Source organism: Oxyura jamaicensis, chromosome 3 (genome assembly GCF_011077185.1).
Source record: "Oxyura jamaicensis isolate SHBP4307 breed ruddy duck chromosome 3, BPBGC_Ojam_1.0, whole genome shotgun sequence".
Lineage (NCBI taxonomy): Eukaryota > Metazoa > Chordata > Aves > Anseriformes > Anatidae > Oxyura > Oxyura jamaicensis.
In genome coordinates, this window is record NC_048895.1 from 51,244,309 (window position 1) to 51,262,292 (window position 17,984).

Sequence of the window (17,984 nt, forward strand, 5' to 3'; positions counted from 1 at the left end):
AAAAGCATCTGTGGGGTTCAGGAGAACAGCTGCCACCATGGATAGTGGTCTGGTTGCTTCCTCCTGACTCGTGACCCTCACTTGGTGAGAAGGTGTGTGCAGCGAGGTGCTGAAGCTGCGGTGTTTTGAACCTGTCTGTACCATTTTGAGGCTCCTCTCATCATTAGGAAATGCAAAAAAATGCCAGCAGAATGTTTTTTGCAGAGCTGTAAATGCAATGAACGGTGATATCTGTGGACAGCAAACTCTTGTGGGGATTCCAGATCCTTCAGAAAGAGGAGACTGCAGCTCTGACTTGGGGAAACAGCATGCCTGGGGTGCTGGTGATGCAAAAGGAGAAGTGTATTGATGGAGGAGGCTTAAAAAAGGCAGGGAGGCACTGAAAATCTGAGCTATTCTGATGGGGCATGTATATCATCAGCCTTGTAAGCCACCTTTGAGCAAGAGAGATCTTCTGTAGTGTGACTAAACAAGCAGTGTGGTCAAGGAGGTTTTCAAAGCAATTTGGTAGCTTGCCACAGTTTTTTTCTGCTTCTCTTCCCTGACCTCTTCTCCTCTTTTCATCCTCTTGTCCAGTGCTGTGAGGAGAGCACGACTTGTGCTGCTGGGCATGGGTTAGTAACACAACTCCCACATTTGAGGAAAGGGTTTCTTAAGAGCTGTCACCTTCTGCATGGCTGGGGCTCAACCTCACGCTGGCCCATAAGCAAGCAGCAAGCCACCATCCCTTACTGATTTTCTTGTCTATCTCCAGGCAGACTGGGTGATGGGTGCTATCATTAGGCTGCTTTTTAGGTTAATTAAAGGCTATCTCTGTGAACTAACTGGGTATTTTCCCTTTTCAGGAAGAAGAGATGCCAGATGTAGAAATTGACATTGATGACCTTCTTGATGCAGCCAATGAAGAGGAGAGAGCTCTCAAATTACAGGTAATATTATTTTCTAATTTTAAATCTGAATGCGGCTGAATTAATGCACCTGGGTTGATATCTTTGTTGTGATTGAATCCACTGTCAGTGTAGCATTAGAGCTGAGAGGTTCCAAGTTTTGAGTTTAGCATAATCTACTGAGCTGTATGAAGGTAATCAAAATCCCTTAGGATAAGATATTTCTGGAAGGTAAGTGATAACGGGAGTAAATAAAAGTTCAAAGGATCCAGTGATTCAGGGGGATATGCTAAGACAGATTAGAAAGCCCTACAATTTCCTCCCCTTTCTTCTTTAAAATAAGTATATAAAATACGTGTGGTTGAGAGGCAGTTATAATGACCAGATAGTTTCTCTGCTTGACTGCAGCAGCAGCAATATGCATGTGTGCATATACAGACCACAAATCCTCCCTTGTCCTCAGGATACTGGAAACTTTGTTTCTCTAGCTATACCAGCTAGAAATTGGAACCCATCAAGTTATTGTGGAGTAACACATTTAAAAGTGTGACAAAGGGATAAGATGATCAGCAACAGGAGTTAGTAGGGAAATTCAGAACCTGTCTGCTGAATTTGTACAGTTCAAACCAGTTCTCTGAATCCTGCTTGTCATAAAAGTCAATGAATGGAAGAATGAGATGAAGAGGAAAAGAGACATAACTGTCTTAAATGAGATGTGTATATATCAGCTAAGATGTGAAACCCATGTGTGGGTCTCTGTTTATAAACTTCCCATGTGCACAAAAGGAAGGAAACCTGTACCAGAGCAGTGGTTTGCACTTCAGCCCACTTTTAGGAAATCACTAACTTGGTGCTTAGGTGCACATCTCTGTTGGGAGTGCCTATTAGCATGCTTTTCTCAGTGCCCACTGCCCAGCCACAGAAACACGAGGCCTGTCCCCAGGCTGTTTACTCAGCATTCATAAACAGCTTTGCTGTTTCTGCTCAAACTAGCAGCTTGCAGCTGCCCTGCCAGGAGTGCCTGACCTACCTAACGTCTGTATTTCTGCATTGCAAATATTGTGGTGCTTTCAAAGAAAGCTAGTTTCACATGCGTATTGCTGGGAGAAATGTTCTTGGATTCTCCTTTCCCCAGCTGTCTTGGAGGAGGGGATTTTGTGCCTTCCAACTTGGAGGAAGCAGCCATCATTTCTCTCCAGCTGCAAATCATTTTTGTCTACCTGGGGAGAGAAGGTGATCATTGCTACAATGCTCAGTGATTGGTAGCACCTTCATCCAGTAGTGCCTGGTTCTTGCTCCTTTTCTCTTTCCCCACTCCCTTGTCAGGTTTCTTACCTTAGAGTTGTTTATGTTCACTGGTGCTCTGTATTGGAACTAATGCTTTCATGTTTTGCTTCTAGGAAACTCTTGTAGATTGCTACAAACCAACAGAGGTAAAAAGACTTTTCTTAAATTCTATTCACCTGTGGATAGTATAGCTATGCTCAAGTTAAAGTAACTTTGTTTTTTGGTTTAATTATGATAAAGCTAATATAGGAATATCAATGCTGATGACCCTGGGGCTTTATTTGCTGGGAATGCTTATGCCTTTCATTTGACTACAGTAGGAACAGGATTGAACTCTGTGGTGGGACTGCTGTTTGTGCCAGCTGAAGTACCAGGGTTGTCTTCTGTAGCGCCCTGATTGAGTTTACTGGTGCTTAGAACTGTTACGATACGAGAGAACTAAACAAAATTTTTAACATATGGTCAACCTGCCCCCCAGCCTACAATGTTTGCATGAAATTTTTATTTGAGAGATAGACTATGTGCCTTTCAATTTCAAGCCATGCAATTTTAGCTTTGGCATGAAACTTGTTCTGGAAACTGTTACGTAGATACACTCCTCAGCTAGTTCTTTCTGTGAGCGGACTTAAATAGTGGTGGGGCAACCTGAACTACTGGGATTCAGTTAAAAGTACTCAACTTTCAACTTGAATATTTATTAACACGTGCAGTGCCAATATAGCCAATTTCTCATCTAGTAATGCATCTTTACTGGGAAGAGTAACTATTTTAAAAAAAACCTGTGCTCATTTAAAAAAAAAAACAAACCCAAGTGCAGTAAGTAGAGTAATGAAGCAGACGACAAGGTCTGGACTGCTGGTTTGTTTCTCATTTCAATTTATTACAGTCAGTGCACTCTGACCAACAGCCATTGTGAAGTATTTAATAGAGTGGATGGCTTAAAGCATCCCCCTAGTCAGTAACCTTTCAGCTGTGCGTGACTGGAAGCCAGGCTGGTGGTTTTTGAAACAAGGCTGTCGTATAGCTTGGTTCCTGTTCCATGATAAGCAGTGCTGTAATGTCTGTAATTGTAGCCAGTGAAACAGCTGGGCTTTTAACACAGTCAGACTGTCAGGAGGAACCACCGTCACAGTTACATAGACACTTCCCAGCCCACCAGATACTTTCTTTGGGGCCTTTTCATTTTTATTGATTCCTGTGGCAGATTGAGAAAGTTGTCCAGAATTGCTGTTCCAGTTGCTGGTAATAACTTTTTGACAGTGCAGGGAGTTGGCCCAGAAAGGCTCGCCTGGAGACACTTGTATAACATGTTCCCTGCTGTTCTGTGGTTTCTTTACAGCAGGTAACGCACATCTCCCAATATCGAGATGCTGTGCCAAAATATCAAATCTCCAGGTGTCTCGCTATAGTAGCGCTACTCTACAGATGACCCCTGTCAGTCTCCTTCAGTCTTCTCTATCCGTTTTTTCTTTGTAATATGGGTCTGAAGACTGATACCGTATGTGGAGCCTGCTATGGTTCTTGTCACAGGACAGGGAGAGAAAGTGAGGTCGTGAGTGGGTGGGAGGAACAGGTTGCCAAGAATTTAGCAGCCACTTGTGTGCTCTCTCTTACAGCCCTCTGTTAGCTGAAGGTTGATGGAGAAGGCAGAGAATCAAATAATTACCTTCCTTCCTCCTTTGCTGAACATGTCATATATTTCTCAGCTCTAAAGTTTGACACAATGCAAGGACAAAATTCAGAGCTCTTGCAGGGATACATGACAGATGCTAGTGAGTTTTCCACTGAAAAGCTTGTTTACAGAACTGCAGTAAGTATTTGTGCAGTGCAGGTAAATTAAGTGGACATGGTAGTTCACATGAAAGAACATGTGCTGGTGCCACACTGCTCTCAGGGCACTGGGATAAGGTGAGATTTTAATACTGCATTTTTAACTTGTCTCTTTAGTCCTCTGCTGGTGGAATGGAGGCAGCTCCTTTACCTGGCAAAATACCCATCTTCCTTGACAATCTTTTCAGATAGCCAAGTTGAGAGAAGTACTTAATCCAGTCTGCTGTAAGGATAGTTGGGTGTCGTTGCCTGGGACTGTTTTCACAACAGCAGCTTTTCTTCATCTGTAGCCTGATAAGCCCAATAATACCACATCACTGCTAATTTAGGCCATTTAAAAATAAGTGATTTTTCACCTGCCAACTGTGGACTAAGAAAAACCTGTAAGCCGGCTTAAATTTGGTTTATGAGAATCCCCACTCTTCTAGAAAATCTGCAATCCTTTCCTATTTGCGGTCCATTGAGGTAATTAATTTATGGAGAAAAGACGTGAGCTGATGGAATTTGTCCTTACCAATCAAATACAATCCATCAAGTGCACCAGCAGTTTTAGCATCAAGAAATGTACATTTACAAAAAGGCTGTAATCCCTAACTGGAGAAAAAATATGGAGTATGATGTCTCCGCTATTGAGGACATAAGGAAAACTAGTACAGGCAGAAAACTCAATAACACGAAGCTCTTACGCTGCCTGTAATAAATAAACAAATAATATCTTACATCAGTTTTGCTTAGTTTCTTCCACGTAGACTAGAGGTTAAAGAACAACTGAGGAGTTTATGCATGTATTCTTTTTCATCAGAAGAAACAGAATTATCCAGGTCACTTGAAAGGTGGCAGGAATTTTGAATCTGTTCTCAGCCTCTGTAATAAGTTGGCCAAAGATAATAGCTGAGAGTAATTTAGGAGGAACTGCTATGAAACCTAAAGGAAGCATCTGAGTGGGGTTTAGCTGCATACTGGGGTTAAACCACAACAAGGAGCTATATAGGCTGTTGAATGTGCTCGAACATTATAAAAGCTTTCCTAAGGTAGCAGTTACTGCTGTTGTTTTAATCTGTATGGAAATACGTTTAATGTGGGAACCTTCCTGTAAAGCGTGGCTTAATCTCAAACAAGGCAAAAAATGTTAATTAGGAAAGCGCACATAGTAGGATTTTTTTGTGTACTATTGACTTTACATTAAGGATCCTTATATCAAAAATCTGGTCTGCTAATCAAGATTGACGTGCATTGTAACCAATGTGTCATCCAGTGATAAGCATTAGCTGTGTAAAATGTGACAGACGCTAAAAACAATGTCTGGGCATAATTTTCCAAGTTGGCTGTTTCTACAAACATAACAATAAATAAAAAGAACAACAAAAAAAACGTTTCCATGCCTTCAGACATTTTGTACTTCTCCTCTTCCCCTTCTCCCTTCTGGTATTATCATACCCAGTTCAAAAGTGGTACAAGTCATCTAGTCTTGATGTAAGCCATGGCTTGTTATGAGAAGACAGCAGTTCCTTTCTGGGACTGCATAAATGTGAAGGGTATGCTGTGTGCAAAATCAGCATCGTAAACACATCTTGCACCTGCACTTTTGTGGTTGAAAAGGAGCAGGGAGCAGCGACATCTTCTTGTGTTGTCCACATGGCCAGGGCAGCTAGTGCTTCTCTGTGCCATGCACTGCCTCTGCAAAATCTTCTCAGGTGGCTCCCTCAGTTCTGTGTGGTGGAGAGTCTCGACAGAGGTCACAGGGAATTCTGAGTCTCATGTTAGTGGTGAACGTAACAAGGGAACTTTGAAGGAAACTGGCTAAATAGCAAGACCACCTGTTTAGACTGGATTTTGGAGAACATCTGAAGTATTTGCTGCTTGATGTGAATCTGCTGGTGGGACTGCCAAAGTGATGACAGGAGAAATAAGGAGAGTCACAAACTGCTGTGAGAGAAATGGAATGGATACAGACTCAAAGCTGTGGTTGAGCTATACAGTGCTTGCAGAAAACTAACTTTGAGGAGGACACAATAAATAAAGTTGGGGTTTCTTTGTTCCTTTCTTTTCTCATAGGAATGTACAAGCTTTGGGCGAATGGGCTAAGATCCCTTCCACCGAAACAAGAAGGATTAAATCTATCCAGACCATCTCATTGGTATAATTCTTTGCTCAGTGCAGAGGAGAAAAAGGAGATGAAGTAGCATCATAAAAGGAAGTTCTCTTGCTGGGAACTTTTAATTAATAGAATTTTCAATGTTATTTCATAAAAAAACTGTGTTAAATTGCTGTATATTTTCAGAAAAATTTGGACAGAGATTTAAGCCATACACTACACAGGGTTACTTCAGTGTCTGGACTATCACAGCAGCTTTTAGCACTTAATTTTGAGAAAGGTAGAGAGGCGTTTGCTTAACTACATGTTTCCCCAAGTTTAGTTTCTAGTTGGAGCAAATGACAGGGTTGTGATGCAGCTTTTTAGAGTGGTCCAAGCACTGTGGTTTTAAAACTATTTTGGGTATGTCTTCAAATAATGCTTGTATTTAGTATACAGAGATGAATAGAAAGCTCAACCCTTTTGAAATGGTACTTCTAAACTTCTGAAAGATCATCTATTTTTTGGTCCTGATATGTTATTTAAATAATCACAAGGCAGCAGTACGTGGGATGCCAATTCTAAGTAATAGGAACTGAAGGAGTGTCCTACAGCCTCTGTGCAGTGTACTGCCTTACATCCTGGGGAGCCTAGAAGCTCATTCATGGCAGCTCAGCTGATGGATGGTAAATTATTAAATAGCAGTAACTGTATTATGTGTCCATATTACTTGAATCGAAATAGGGCATTTTGTAAAGAAAAAAGGTAAGAAACATGCATGTTTAAAACAATGCAGACAAGCATTTCTAGAAAAACATGTTTTCTTGTTTATCCGTTTGACCACTTTGAATTCAGTGAACTAACAGTGTTGATATGCCTGCTGCTGAGATCTGCCCTATATTGTACTACAGTGTTGGAGAGAATTAAATTTGCATGTTTTCATTTCAGCAAGTACACATGAACGCATCTGAGAAGTACCCACAGCAATATTTTAAGAACGGAGGAGCAAATGGTGATTTGACAATAAGCTGTGCTTGCATACGTGCTGCTGAGTTGGAGAATAACTGGACTGTGTGTCCTGACCACAGCTAAGCTTTGTCCTATATAGTTAATTCCTTGTACAGGGCTTATCAAGAAACTCAGCTGCTGTGGATTCTCCCCTGGGCACCGATGGTGCCGTGGCCTCACTGGTGGGGCTGGCTGGTAGGGTTGTTCAGTGAGGCCACAAAGATGCTGCACCAGTTCTAGCTAATAGAAGACAGCTTCTGGCCCCGTTTCAAGGTTTGAGCCTGAGAGGAAAGGAAGGTGTTTGGAAGTAGGGTTCCCTCTTTTTTTTCTCTTTACTCCCCCACTCATATGGCATTTTTGAGTTTCTTCCCCAAGCTGTTGTGTAGAGTGCTCTCCAGGATGACAACTTTTTACATTCAGCTGATCAGACTTTCTCCAGGAAATAGCCTCAGGCAAACAGTGAAGGAAATCTTTATTTTTGACTTGGCTGCAGGGAAGTAAAGCTGTGGAGCAAAGCTGGTTGAGGATTCATTTCATGCTCTGGCGAAGCAGGAGCACGAGACACCCTTCATTTTAGTTTATGACCTGGTCCTATTACATGTGTTCTGTGTGTGGGAGAGAAATCTGGAGAGACAAAGTCTAATTAGTCTCCAGAATTAATTGGAAGACTTGAATAGTAAGCCTCGAATTCATTGTCTGTCAAATGACCTCATTAAAACAATGAATCACACCTCCAAAGCAGAGAGGTGATTTCCTCCCCTTTACAAACAAAGGTGAAATGATAATTCAGCCTCCTTTATTTTTTGTTCGGCATTAGATGAATGCTTTGGCTGAACCGAATGCCTTAGATTCTAGGAAAAGCATTAGACAAGGGAGAAGACAACTGCCTAAGGCTGAATATAAATGAGTTCAAATGAACTATAGATTTAGTCTCTGCTTCTCTCTTGAATTTGCCTTTAGTATTAGAAGGATGCATCCTCTAGAAACAATGTTCTGTTGCAAATTAGCAAGACTCTCAATACTTGTAACAAAATTGTATTTAAAGGTGATCTCCTCGCAAAAATCTGCAAAAAGAATTTAAACTAGGTTTATGTGCATTTTTCTTTATGTGCATATTTTTTTTTTTTTTTTCCATTAACCAAGGCCCAAACTGTTGGCACTGGATTTTTCTTCTATTAAAAGTACAGATGTGCCCTGCGTATTTTTGGCTGTAGTCCTCAAAGGAATAGTTTGTGAGTTCTTGAGTCCTTAACTGAGTTATTTTTAAGCGTTTTCCAACTACGAGAATCAAATAAGTATTAATAAGTAGATAATCCAACCTGCGTTACAGAACTACTTTTAACTTAGATTGGTGCATGATTAGCTTTCAAATGCTTGATGCTAAACTTCAGCCCAAATCCTAGAGGGGATTTCAAGAAAATGCTCTGTGTAAAATGAGGTTTGTGTATGAGGTTGAGATAGACGGGGATATTAAGCTTCAACCCAAATGTCCACAAGGAATAAAACTGCAGTTTTGAGTGATGTTTAAAGAAAATAAATGGGTATTACTGTGTGTCATAAAGCTGACTCAGTTAGCTATAAAGTGAAGGCTTATTAAAATGTTGTGAAGCCTTCTTTTCTGCCTCCAAGAGGGAAAATACGCATCTTTTCCAGAATGCTGCTTTTCCCTAATGGAGAGCCGCAAAACAAGAAAGGCACAAGCACCAGAGCACAGATGTATGAAAAAACACAGGCTCATTGCAAGCATCAGATGCAAAATGATATTTAAAGCAAATCAGAAACATACTGAGCCAGTGCTCTGGTTTGCACACCTGTGGGATGTGCTCTGCAGCGCTGCTGCACTGTCTGAAATGTCTGCCACATGCAGAATGCTCTTGCTGGGTTTTACTGTTCAGTACTGCAGTCCCTTATTTCAAGACAATTAGTTCCAGAGGGGTAAAGCATTTGTAATTATTATTTGTACTTCTTCAAGTGAATATGGCTGCCTTCCCCTTCCAGCAGAAAACAGCCTCGCTTGCCTCAGATACTATTTTAGGGGATTACCCCTGCGCAGCTTGGTTTATTTTGATGCACCTAGGAGTTTTTTGGTGCCTTTAAGATTGAAAACTTCAAGCAAATAGATTATTTTGCAGAAGAAGGTACTTGTGGTGCTGCCACAACAAGGGGAGGAACTCTCCTCCTTTGCTGTAGTGTTGTGTTGAAAAGCAACTGACTCCTGGCTGCATTTCATACCCAAGGGAAACTTGCTCCAAATTCTTCTGAGCTATGGGAGAAAATGGACAAAGGAATGAAAGGGGTGCCTTTCAAAGAGATACACCCTGAACAGCTACAGCCAGAATAATGCCTGTAGATTTCCCTGTCAGCTCTGCAGATGCCCCTTCCTTCCTTCCTACTTCTGTGAAACACTTGGGCAGTTGCTCGTTGCAGTATCTTGTTGCTGCCTTGATGGTAGGTGGGAGCGGTGTAGAGTATCGGTAGCTTTAACAGAAGACTGATCAAGTCATCCAACGGGAAGAACAGAACTTCTGCACTTTCTTTTCCAAAGCTGTCTTTAATCTGATGTTTTGGGATAAGAGCGTACCTTTTTGTTGAAGGAGCTGTTGAAAGGCAATACTAAGTGTTTTAAACCCAGGTAAAAATCTTTTAAGATCACATTAGAAAGTTTATTTTTATAACGATTTCACTGCAAGGTTTCATTTAATACAATAATAATAATAAATTATCCTAAAGTGTATTTAATAGAATCACAGAATGGTCTGGGTTGAACGGGACCTTAAAGACCACCCAGTTCCAGCCCCCTGCCATGGGCAGGGACACCTCCCACCAGACCAGGTTGCCCAAGGCCCCATCCAGCCTGGCCCTGAGCACCTCCAGGGATGGGGCATCCACAGCTTCTCTGGGCAACCTGTGCCAGTGCCTCACCACCCTCTGAGTGAACAATTTCTTCCTTCAAACAGCACCGTACCACATTAGTTTTGTCTAGCAGGCCTTTATAATGCTGAAAGGATCAACACATAGTTCAATGAAGGCTGTGGATTTTTAGCGTAAAACTGTCTCTGTCCCTTTTGTGACCTCTGAATGGTTAAGTGCTATCCTCTGACAACTTCCGAGTGGATATTGTTGCAGTGGCCTGTGCATATCTGGAAAAATACAGCTTGTAGGGGATGGGGAGGGAGGATTTTGGATCTTAACAAATAAGCTTTTCCAATAATCTCTCTAGGCTATAGGCCTATCTATATGGGATGTGCAGTATTGATATGCACAAGTATATTCCTGTACTGGCTCAGGAGTAGAGGACGGGATGGATATGCAAGGTTCTTGGTGAGCTTTTGTAGCCCACATTGATATGAGTGGTGCTTTGCCTTCGTTGCTGTTACTTGAAGCCACAGCTAGCGTGGATACTTAAACCATGGTACAGCAGCACGTGCAGTGCAGTATAGGTGTGCATACACGGCCAGGAAAGGAAGTTGCTCTGTTGGGGTGACACCTGCCAGGTTTGTGGCTCCACCAGAAAAAAACGGACCACTGTCAAGTGAAAATACACATTGGCAGAGACTTTCCTTATGCACGCTGTAGCACCTGTATAAGGTGTGTTTCAATGTGACTTCTTTTATTTGGAAAGGTACTGTATTGTCATGTAGGTGGTGACCTTGCTCACTGGAATTTTTAGCCTCGAGCATTCAGCTAGAAAGTCATGCTTTTTGTCCTTGCACATCAACCTGACTAAATCCATAATTACATTCCCAGTTTAAAGCTCGATGATTTCTAGATAAGAACCTTTTTGTAGGTGCATACGCACTGCTATGGGTAAACATCATTCTCCCAGAGTGACAGTAAGGGGGTGATTTAGCTTTTAGTGCATCTGCAATTATTATATGAAATGGTGTGCCAGAAGAATGTCAGATAATGGTGCAATTCTTTAAGCTCCTGTTCTCTCACAATTTAAAAGGAGAAAATCCACTGAAGCTGGGGAAGATGTCACTGTGAATAGAGTCCTGGTCCATTAATGTCTTTTGTTTCAGATTAGTGTCATTCACTGAGCTCCACAACCAGTTTTGCTGAGAATAAGCCAATGGTGCTACCTCTGGCTCCTTGGTCGTTCCGTCCCTCAGACTGGCATGGGTGGTGGAGTGGTGCTGAGCAGTGAGCCCAGCCAGAGAGCTGAGCCAGCAGGGCAACAGGAAAACAGCTGAGTTTGTAGCCCGACTAGCTCTCTGTTCCAGCTGAATATGCAGCCAACCAAAAGGCTAGTGCCAGCATGGAAAATGGTGAGACAAACACCTCTTTTGGCAGGAGTGCTAATTTCTGTGCACGCTGAAACTGTGAAATTCTCCTTTGACTATTTGCACTGTATTCAGTCGTAGATTTTACTTGATTCAACAGCTGGGAGAAGGCCCCGTGTAGTAAGAGGCTGGAAGATGACTAGCAACTAAGGCAGAACACGCATGCAGAGGAAAAAACAGTTACTCACTCCTCCAGTATGTGACAAGTGTATGCATATAAGATTCCTACAGATCAGGCTAAAGAAATTCCAGCTTAGCAGTAAAAGCTTACATAGAAATGTAACTTGCCTTATTTTTTTTTTTTTTTTTTAAACTCAAAATCATGGTGTTACGGGATCTTAAAAATTACTCATCTTTTCTAATCTTTTTTTCCTAGGAATTTATCAAAGAGCTGCTAACTCGGATAAGAGGAATGAGGAAACTCAGTCCCCCTCAAAAGAAGAGTATATAAATAACTCGAAGTAGTAGCACTCTGTAAAAGACATGGCAAGGGAAATGGGACTTTGAATACAAGACCTTTATTAAAATAGTTGTCTTTCTCCACAACTTTTTTGATTTCATTCAGTTTTGACTCAAGGAATTTCTTTTGTGTGTTTTAAGGGTTCTTTTTTAAATGTCGATTATTTTTTTTTATCAAGAATATCAACGTTTTGGATGCTGCTCAACTTTCACTTGAGGATTACTGAAGCAAGAGAAGAATCCAAGAGTTAGTGGTGGGGGGCAGCAAGCCTACGTGGTGAACCAGAAGATCTTGTAAATTTACAGAGCTAGGAAACTTCTCCTTGCAACTAGTTGGATAACGTTTTTTAAGTTGGTTGTACATTTAACTCATGGATGTCAAGTTTCTTGTGCTTGTCTGTACATAAATTATAAAGTGGGTTGTGAATACTGTTTCACATGGATGGAAGGAAAAGTTTGTTGCGGTAAATTATTTAAATGGTGGTTATTGCAAATTTGCTACCACAAGGTACCAATTGAGATCACTAAAATGAGTGCTGCCATTTTTCTAAGTACCCTTAAAGCAACCCAGTGAAGAATTTCATCATATCTCCTTATTTAGACTGCAGCATATGAGAATTGGGAATTTTAAGGGCTTAATTTGTAGACTTAAAGTTATTTTAACTTTGATGCTTTGCCAGATCATTTCCTCCCCACCTCATGGTGTCTTGGAACTGTGCTAACCTGTACTGAAAAGGGGCCTGCAGTGATATCTAGAGAAATATCCATCACCATTTAAAAGCTGCTTCACAGTGGAGGAAAAGGCAGTGCTACCACCAAAATGACTTAAAAGCACTGTCTTGCATTAAGTGATGTGGTCTTTAATCAAGTGAAGATTCCTCTCCCATTCAAGTAGGCAAAGAATATTACAGTCTTTGTTTATGGCTCTGCCCTGAGAAGCAGGGAGGCTATAATTTGGGTTCTCGTACTTGTAAAAGCAAGAATAGAAGAGAGATCCCTGCTCCCTCCTTGAAAATGTCCTAACTAAAACGTTGAATAAGCTACCATATGCTGGTAGGTGACACTAGTCAGGCATTTTATATCAAGGGTGCTCTGAACATATTTTATTTTTCAAAAGAAGTACATGTTTGTGAATTTTATGTATACTGGCAAGCTTTTTTAATGTATTTAATTTTGTAATGTTTACCGATGATTTTATTTACCAGATATTTACTCAAATAAATGGAACAACTTGTGACTTGTTACATGTACACTTTACAAGACTACTGTTGCTGAGTAGGTTGGTAAGTGGACTTGCTTACCAGAAAGAGAAGCCTTTGAGGCGGTAAGTACATGGGAACCCAGCTGCATAGACCCTAACAGGCTTTTAAAGGCACAACAAAAACCCTTGCCCAGGATCACTCAGCCAAATTCCTGTAATCTGGTGGACAGCCGCACCTTTGAAAGTCTTCTGCAGTTGAGGCCTGCCTTCCCTGGAAACGCTCAGATAAAAAACGCTGCTTCTTTATTTCCTTCCCCCAGAGATCAGACTTGGGGAGGGCAGGGCTTCCCACAGGGTGACTCAGTTCTCTACTGAAGGTCTGGCAGCAGGATATCTTTCAGGTCCTCTACCTTTTTTTTTTTTTTTTTTTTTCCCTCAGCACCTCAAGAAATTTCAACAGCCGTGAGAAAAGACTTGGTTGTTTCGCCTTGCAGCACGTTAAGTTTAAATCTTGTGCCTAGCTGAAGCTGCAGTTCTGCTCTGGTTTCCAATGGAGACTTACAGCAAACTTTTTTAGTTTTATTTTTAAATCGGTATGTGAAGGGAGACTGGTGCTCCAGGAAAACGGCGGGGCGATGCTTGTGATTTCTTCTGTTTTTATGTCAGTATCTCCCACTATTGCTGTCAGCATTATCAGTGAGCTGTCTTCAGGAAGAGGCCCCTGTGAGTGACCTCTCTTATCACAAGGAGATTGTCTCTCCTTGGTCTGTGCTCCTAGCAGAGGGTCTGATGTAGCTAGATTGAAATGACCAAGCGTGGATCATGTTGAGCCCTTTGAAGGAGAGAGATGTACTTACAAAGCTTCTCCAACTCCTGGGGTTAGGGGCCTTTTGTTATATTTTTCACTTAATTCTCGCTGGTATTAGTAAAGAAGTCTTAGTACCTAGCAAAAACCTGGTGTTTGGCTAGGCAAGAGCTTTCACGAGCCCTTCTAGATAACGTATTGGTTCATATACCAGTGAGATCCTTTTTACAAGCACCAAGTCTGTTATGTCTGAAAATGGATAAAAATCTTTTGGGATTTGTTAGTAAAGTCCAGGGTTTTGAGCTGCTGTCTGAAATGCGGTCTACTCACGGGCACTGTTCCCTGACTGTTAAGCTTAGGGAACACGTACATGCTGTACATGCCTCAGCTGAGGCAACTGTTAGCATGCAATACACCTTTTCAACTTCTGAGGTGGTTACAGCCGCCTACGTTTTGCAGCTGGTATTTAGAAACAAGACTCCAAGTCCAAAGAGAAAGGTTTGAGTCATTTCCATCTTCACAAATGCATTTTATGAATTCCCATACTACTTCAAATATATGCGTTTTTTTCTTCCTTTATAATGGTGTGCAAAATCAGAAATGTAAGGTGATGGTATTTGTGCTAGTTATCTCTCTTCTCCGAGAGCAAAATGCTGCTCCACAAATATTTTTCCCTCATGTTACGAAAAACTGCCTAAGTGCATGCATCACCCGTTGGCAGCTTTTGTCTTATTTCTTGCATTGAAGTAGTTGTGGAAAACAGCAGTCTGCGCCTTTTGGAGGCAATCGGAAGTAGTCGGCAATAGACTTGTAAAGGATGAAAGTTGGGACAGTCCCTTCTGCTTTCTTTGTCATGCGTGGAAGGGACGGTCACTTCTGTGAAGGCTTCCTTCCCTCCAGCTCTACATGTGTCGCTATCTTACAACTGTCAGCGAGCAAAAATGAACTCCAAATAGCTATTGTTTGCAGCTGGCATGATTTTCCCTGATACAGGGTCTCATTCTCGCTGCTTTTCACTTAATGGAGGTGCTCTTGGCCTGGGTGTCAGTGTGGGGAGAACCAAGCCATTCACTGAAGATTTCTTTGTGCTCTGTGTCCTTATACTGTGTGGGTGTTCTTGGCTCTGGGCAATATTCAAGGGGCATATCAATAGCACACTGTTGCTGAAACAACTTGAGATTAAATCTTACAGCCCAGGCTTCTTGGCTGGTCAGCTTTAGAATGGCCAAGTCTGCAATGAGCACTTCCTCTGGGCTTTTAAAGTGGCTACTGAAAGGAACTGAAGTGCCCTCTAATAAATATGTAGCAAAGCTGAGTTTTTTGTGTTGGCATTGAAGTGCCTCTCCAGTATACAAGACTGCCTGTGAGAGCACGTGTTTCTGGGGCCTGCTTCATGGCAGACTCAGCCTTTGCATGTTTTACGGCAGGAGCCGACGGTGTGATGTCTCCCGTGGTTGCTCTTCCACTTGGCTGAGAAAGTGGAGGAAAGTGCCTGTAATTGTGCTCAGTGCCTCCCCATGAGGCTGCAGCGACCAGACAGTGTATTCCTGTGGGATACAAGAGAGAAGATGAGCCATTCTTCTGCCAGCCTTGTTTTTTGCCCCTTCTCCCCAGTTATTCCTGCGGTGGGTTTTACTCCTAAGGTTCCCATTTGTGTAGGGAGTGTCTGGGGAACACATGGGAGGGAAAGAACCTTAACTTTCTCTATTCTTCGAGAAAATAACCAGGAAAGGTAGGAGTGAAACATCTGCTCCTCTTGTGCGCTTTGACACTGCAAGCCTTGGAAAGGCCTTTGGCACCTTACTCCGGTAGCGTGTGTGAAAATGGAATTACTGGTAATCTACTTCTAAGATGGTTTGGCTGTATTAAGACAGCCTTAATGCAAGCATGCAGCTCTAGGGAAAAAAATCCCTTGGGCCACACCAACAGAGTGCCTGTCGCTTGGAAACTGGACGAAGGTACAAGTCTCATTCTGTACGAAGAGCTGAATTTGAACTGGTGAAGTGCTGTGACACGAGGATAAATTGATTCTTGGCTGCCTAAGGTTTGCCATTGCCAGCATCCTCCCCAGATGCCAAACAGGTACTGAATTACTGCGTGCAATGACTTTTAAAGAATGTTGAGATTTTGAGAGGGAGAAAGGAGTTCAGGTACTAGGAAATCTAGAAAATCACTAAGGAAATTGCCCTTTAGCTATTAAGAAGACTGAGAAGAGTGTTGTGCTGTTGCATATATTTCTGTATGGAGAGAAAGTGAGAAATGTTTTCTTTTACTGGAGAAAAGCATGAGGAGAAGGAATGCCTGGAAGATAAAGAAAGGGAGCTTGAGGTAACGAAGGAGATAGCATACCTTGGTGGTGAGCATGAGGAGCCCTCTGAGCCTGCTACTGAGGGGATAAATGAGATCACCACATATTAGTATCCTCAGATCAAAATCAGATGCTTTTCTAGGCGAGTTCATATTCAGTTCAGTCAAGATGATCAAAGACCTTAAAACTCTAAACATCTGCTTCAAATATTTTTTTGGAATTGTGCAAAGCAGAGGAAACAAGACAAATTGATTCCTATATTTGTGTATTAGGCTTACACAGTGGTCAAATCAGATTATCCGTATCAATTATATATATAATACACAGCTCCATGGCTTTTTACTTGACTTCCATGTTATTTCTTCCTTTTTCTTGATGGTAAGAAAATAGCAGGTATGAGTATAATTAATGCTGCTGTCAAAAGCTAGAGAGAAATTGAAGTGAAGAAGAGAAAATGTGCTTGGAAAGCACCTAGTGCTGCAGAATTTGTTCTTGTCACTGGAGGACTCTGCCATCAGTGTAAATGCAGAGTCTTTCTCAAATTTTGAAGTTGCTGTTTATAATTTATCTAGTGATGGTGGGATTTTTTTTCAGCTTTATTTTTGTGGTAGAAATAATGACCAAGTTCTCTGAGCTATTATCTTACGCTACTTATAGACTTTCCTGTTTTTTCAACAAAAGTTGACATTAGCTATTTAAAACTGAAGAAATCAAGCTATTTGAAAAGTTAGTTTTAAAAATACATCTAAGAATGGAAGTAAGATTGGAGGTGCAGATAAGATATTTTGTTTGGTAGTACCTGGACAGCTCTCTGTGGGCAGGGAGTGATGGTGTGCTGCCTCGTGACTGTGGAGGACCCCACAACTTGTTTGACTACCACGCTAAACCAGGAGTGGAGCTGGGCTCAGCCTGTGCTAGAGTGGGCGCTCAAGCAGTTTCTCACCTCGTTCTTGCAACTAATGATCTTCAGTGAACTGCATGTCTTCTCTTGGGTCTCTCTAGTCTTAATTCCAAGCTTACCCAAACAGTAGTTCTAGTATTCATTGCCTCCAGTACTGTCACGATGCATTTCTTTATAGGCTGCATTAATATTCCCCATTCCTTCAAGTTTAGTACCTTGATTATTTCTCTTAACGACCTTTTACTGTGCAGTGGAAATGGGAAATGTGTGGCTTGATGCTATTTCTGCCACAGAGGCTCTGCTGCCAATACCAAATCAGTCTGAAAGACTGGAAAGTCTGTTGCAAATTCAAGTGTCTTATGAAATATGGCCTCATACTGATGAGACGTATTCACTTTCTCTTTTTTTTTTTTTTTTTGTTACTTCACTTTCCCAAGTAAGTGTGTAAGTGCAACTAAGCTACATACAGTAAGGAGAGAGCAAAGCTCCTGGAACTCATTGTGTGATTTCTCTTACATTCTGGGGAGAAAGAAGATAAATGTAGCCTTTATTTTTTTTTTTTTCATCCCCTGATATCTGAAAGACACTACAGCAGCAGATGCACAAGGCCACAGAAATGGTCTTGCTTGGAAACCTGAGGGTGTAGGACAACTGAAAACAAACAAACCACCAAGAAATAATAGCAGGTGCACGAATTTGCCAAGTGCAGACCTTCTTTTTGTCCTTCAGAAAAAAGCCATCCGTATCTCCTGAGCTCGACACCCATGAAGATGAACGTCCTCCCACCCGGCTCCACTGAGCTTTGGGCTGGGCCCAGGCAGCGGACCAGTGGAGAGGTGAGTGTCAGTGCTTCAGGAGTAATGCAGATATAAGCACATTTGTCTATTCACGTACCAGCTAACCTGCTCAACCCTGAATGCAGTGCCTGGGCTGCTAATAAG

At 41.8% G+C, this 17,984-nt stretch overlaps 1 protein-coding gene across 1 annotated transcript in view; it reads left to right on the forward strand.

Moving 5' to 3' along the window:
* Positions 1–13,078, forward strand: part of PPP1R14C (protein phosphatase 1 regulatory inhibitor subunit 14C) — a 51,456-nt gene extending 38,378 nt beyond the window's left edge. Inside the window, exons 2-4 of the mRNA XM_035322018.1 lie at positions 846–929; positions 2,288–2,320; positions 11,746–13,078. Coding sequence (XP_035177909.1) covers positions 846–929; positions 2,288–2,320; positions 11,746–11,820 — 192 coding nt within the window. The 3' untranslated portion in view covers positions 11,821–13,078. The remainder of the gene's footprint in view (positions 1–845; positions 930–2,287; positions 2,321–11,745) is intronic.
* Positions 13,079–17,984: the final 4,906 nt, after the last annotated feature.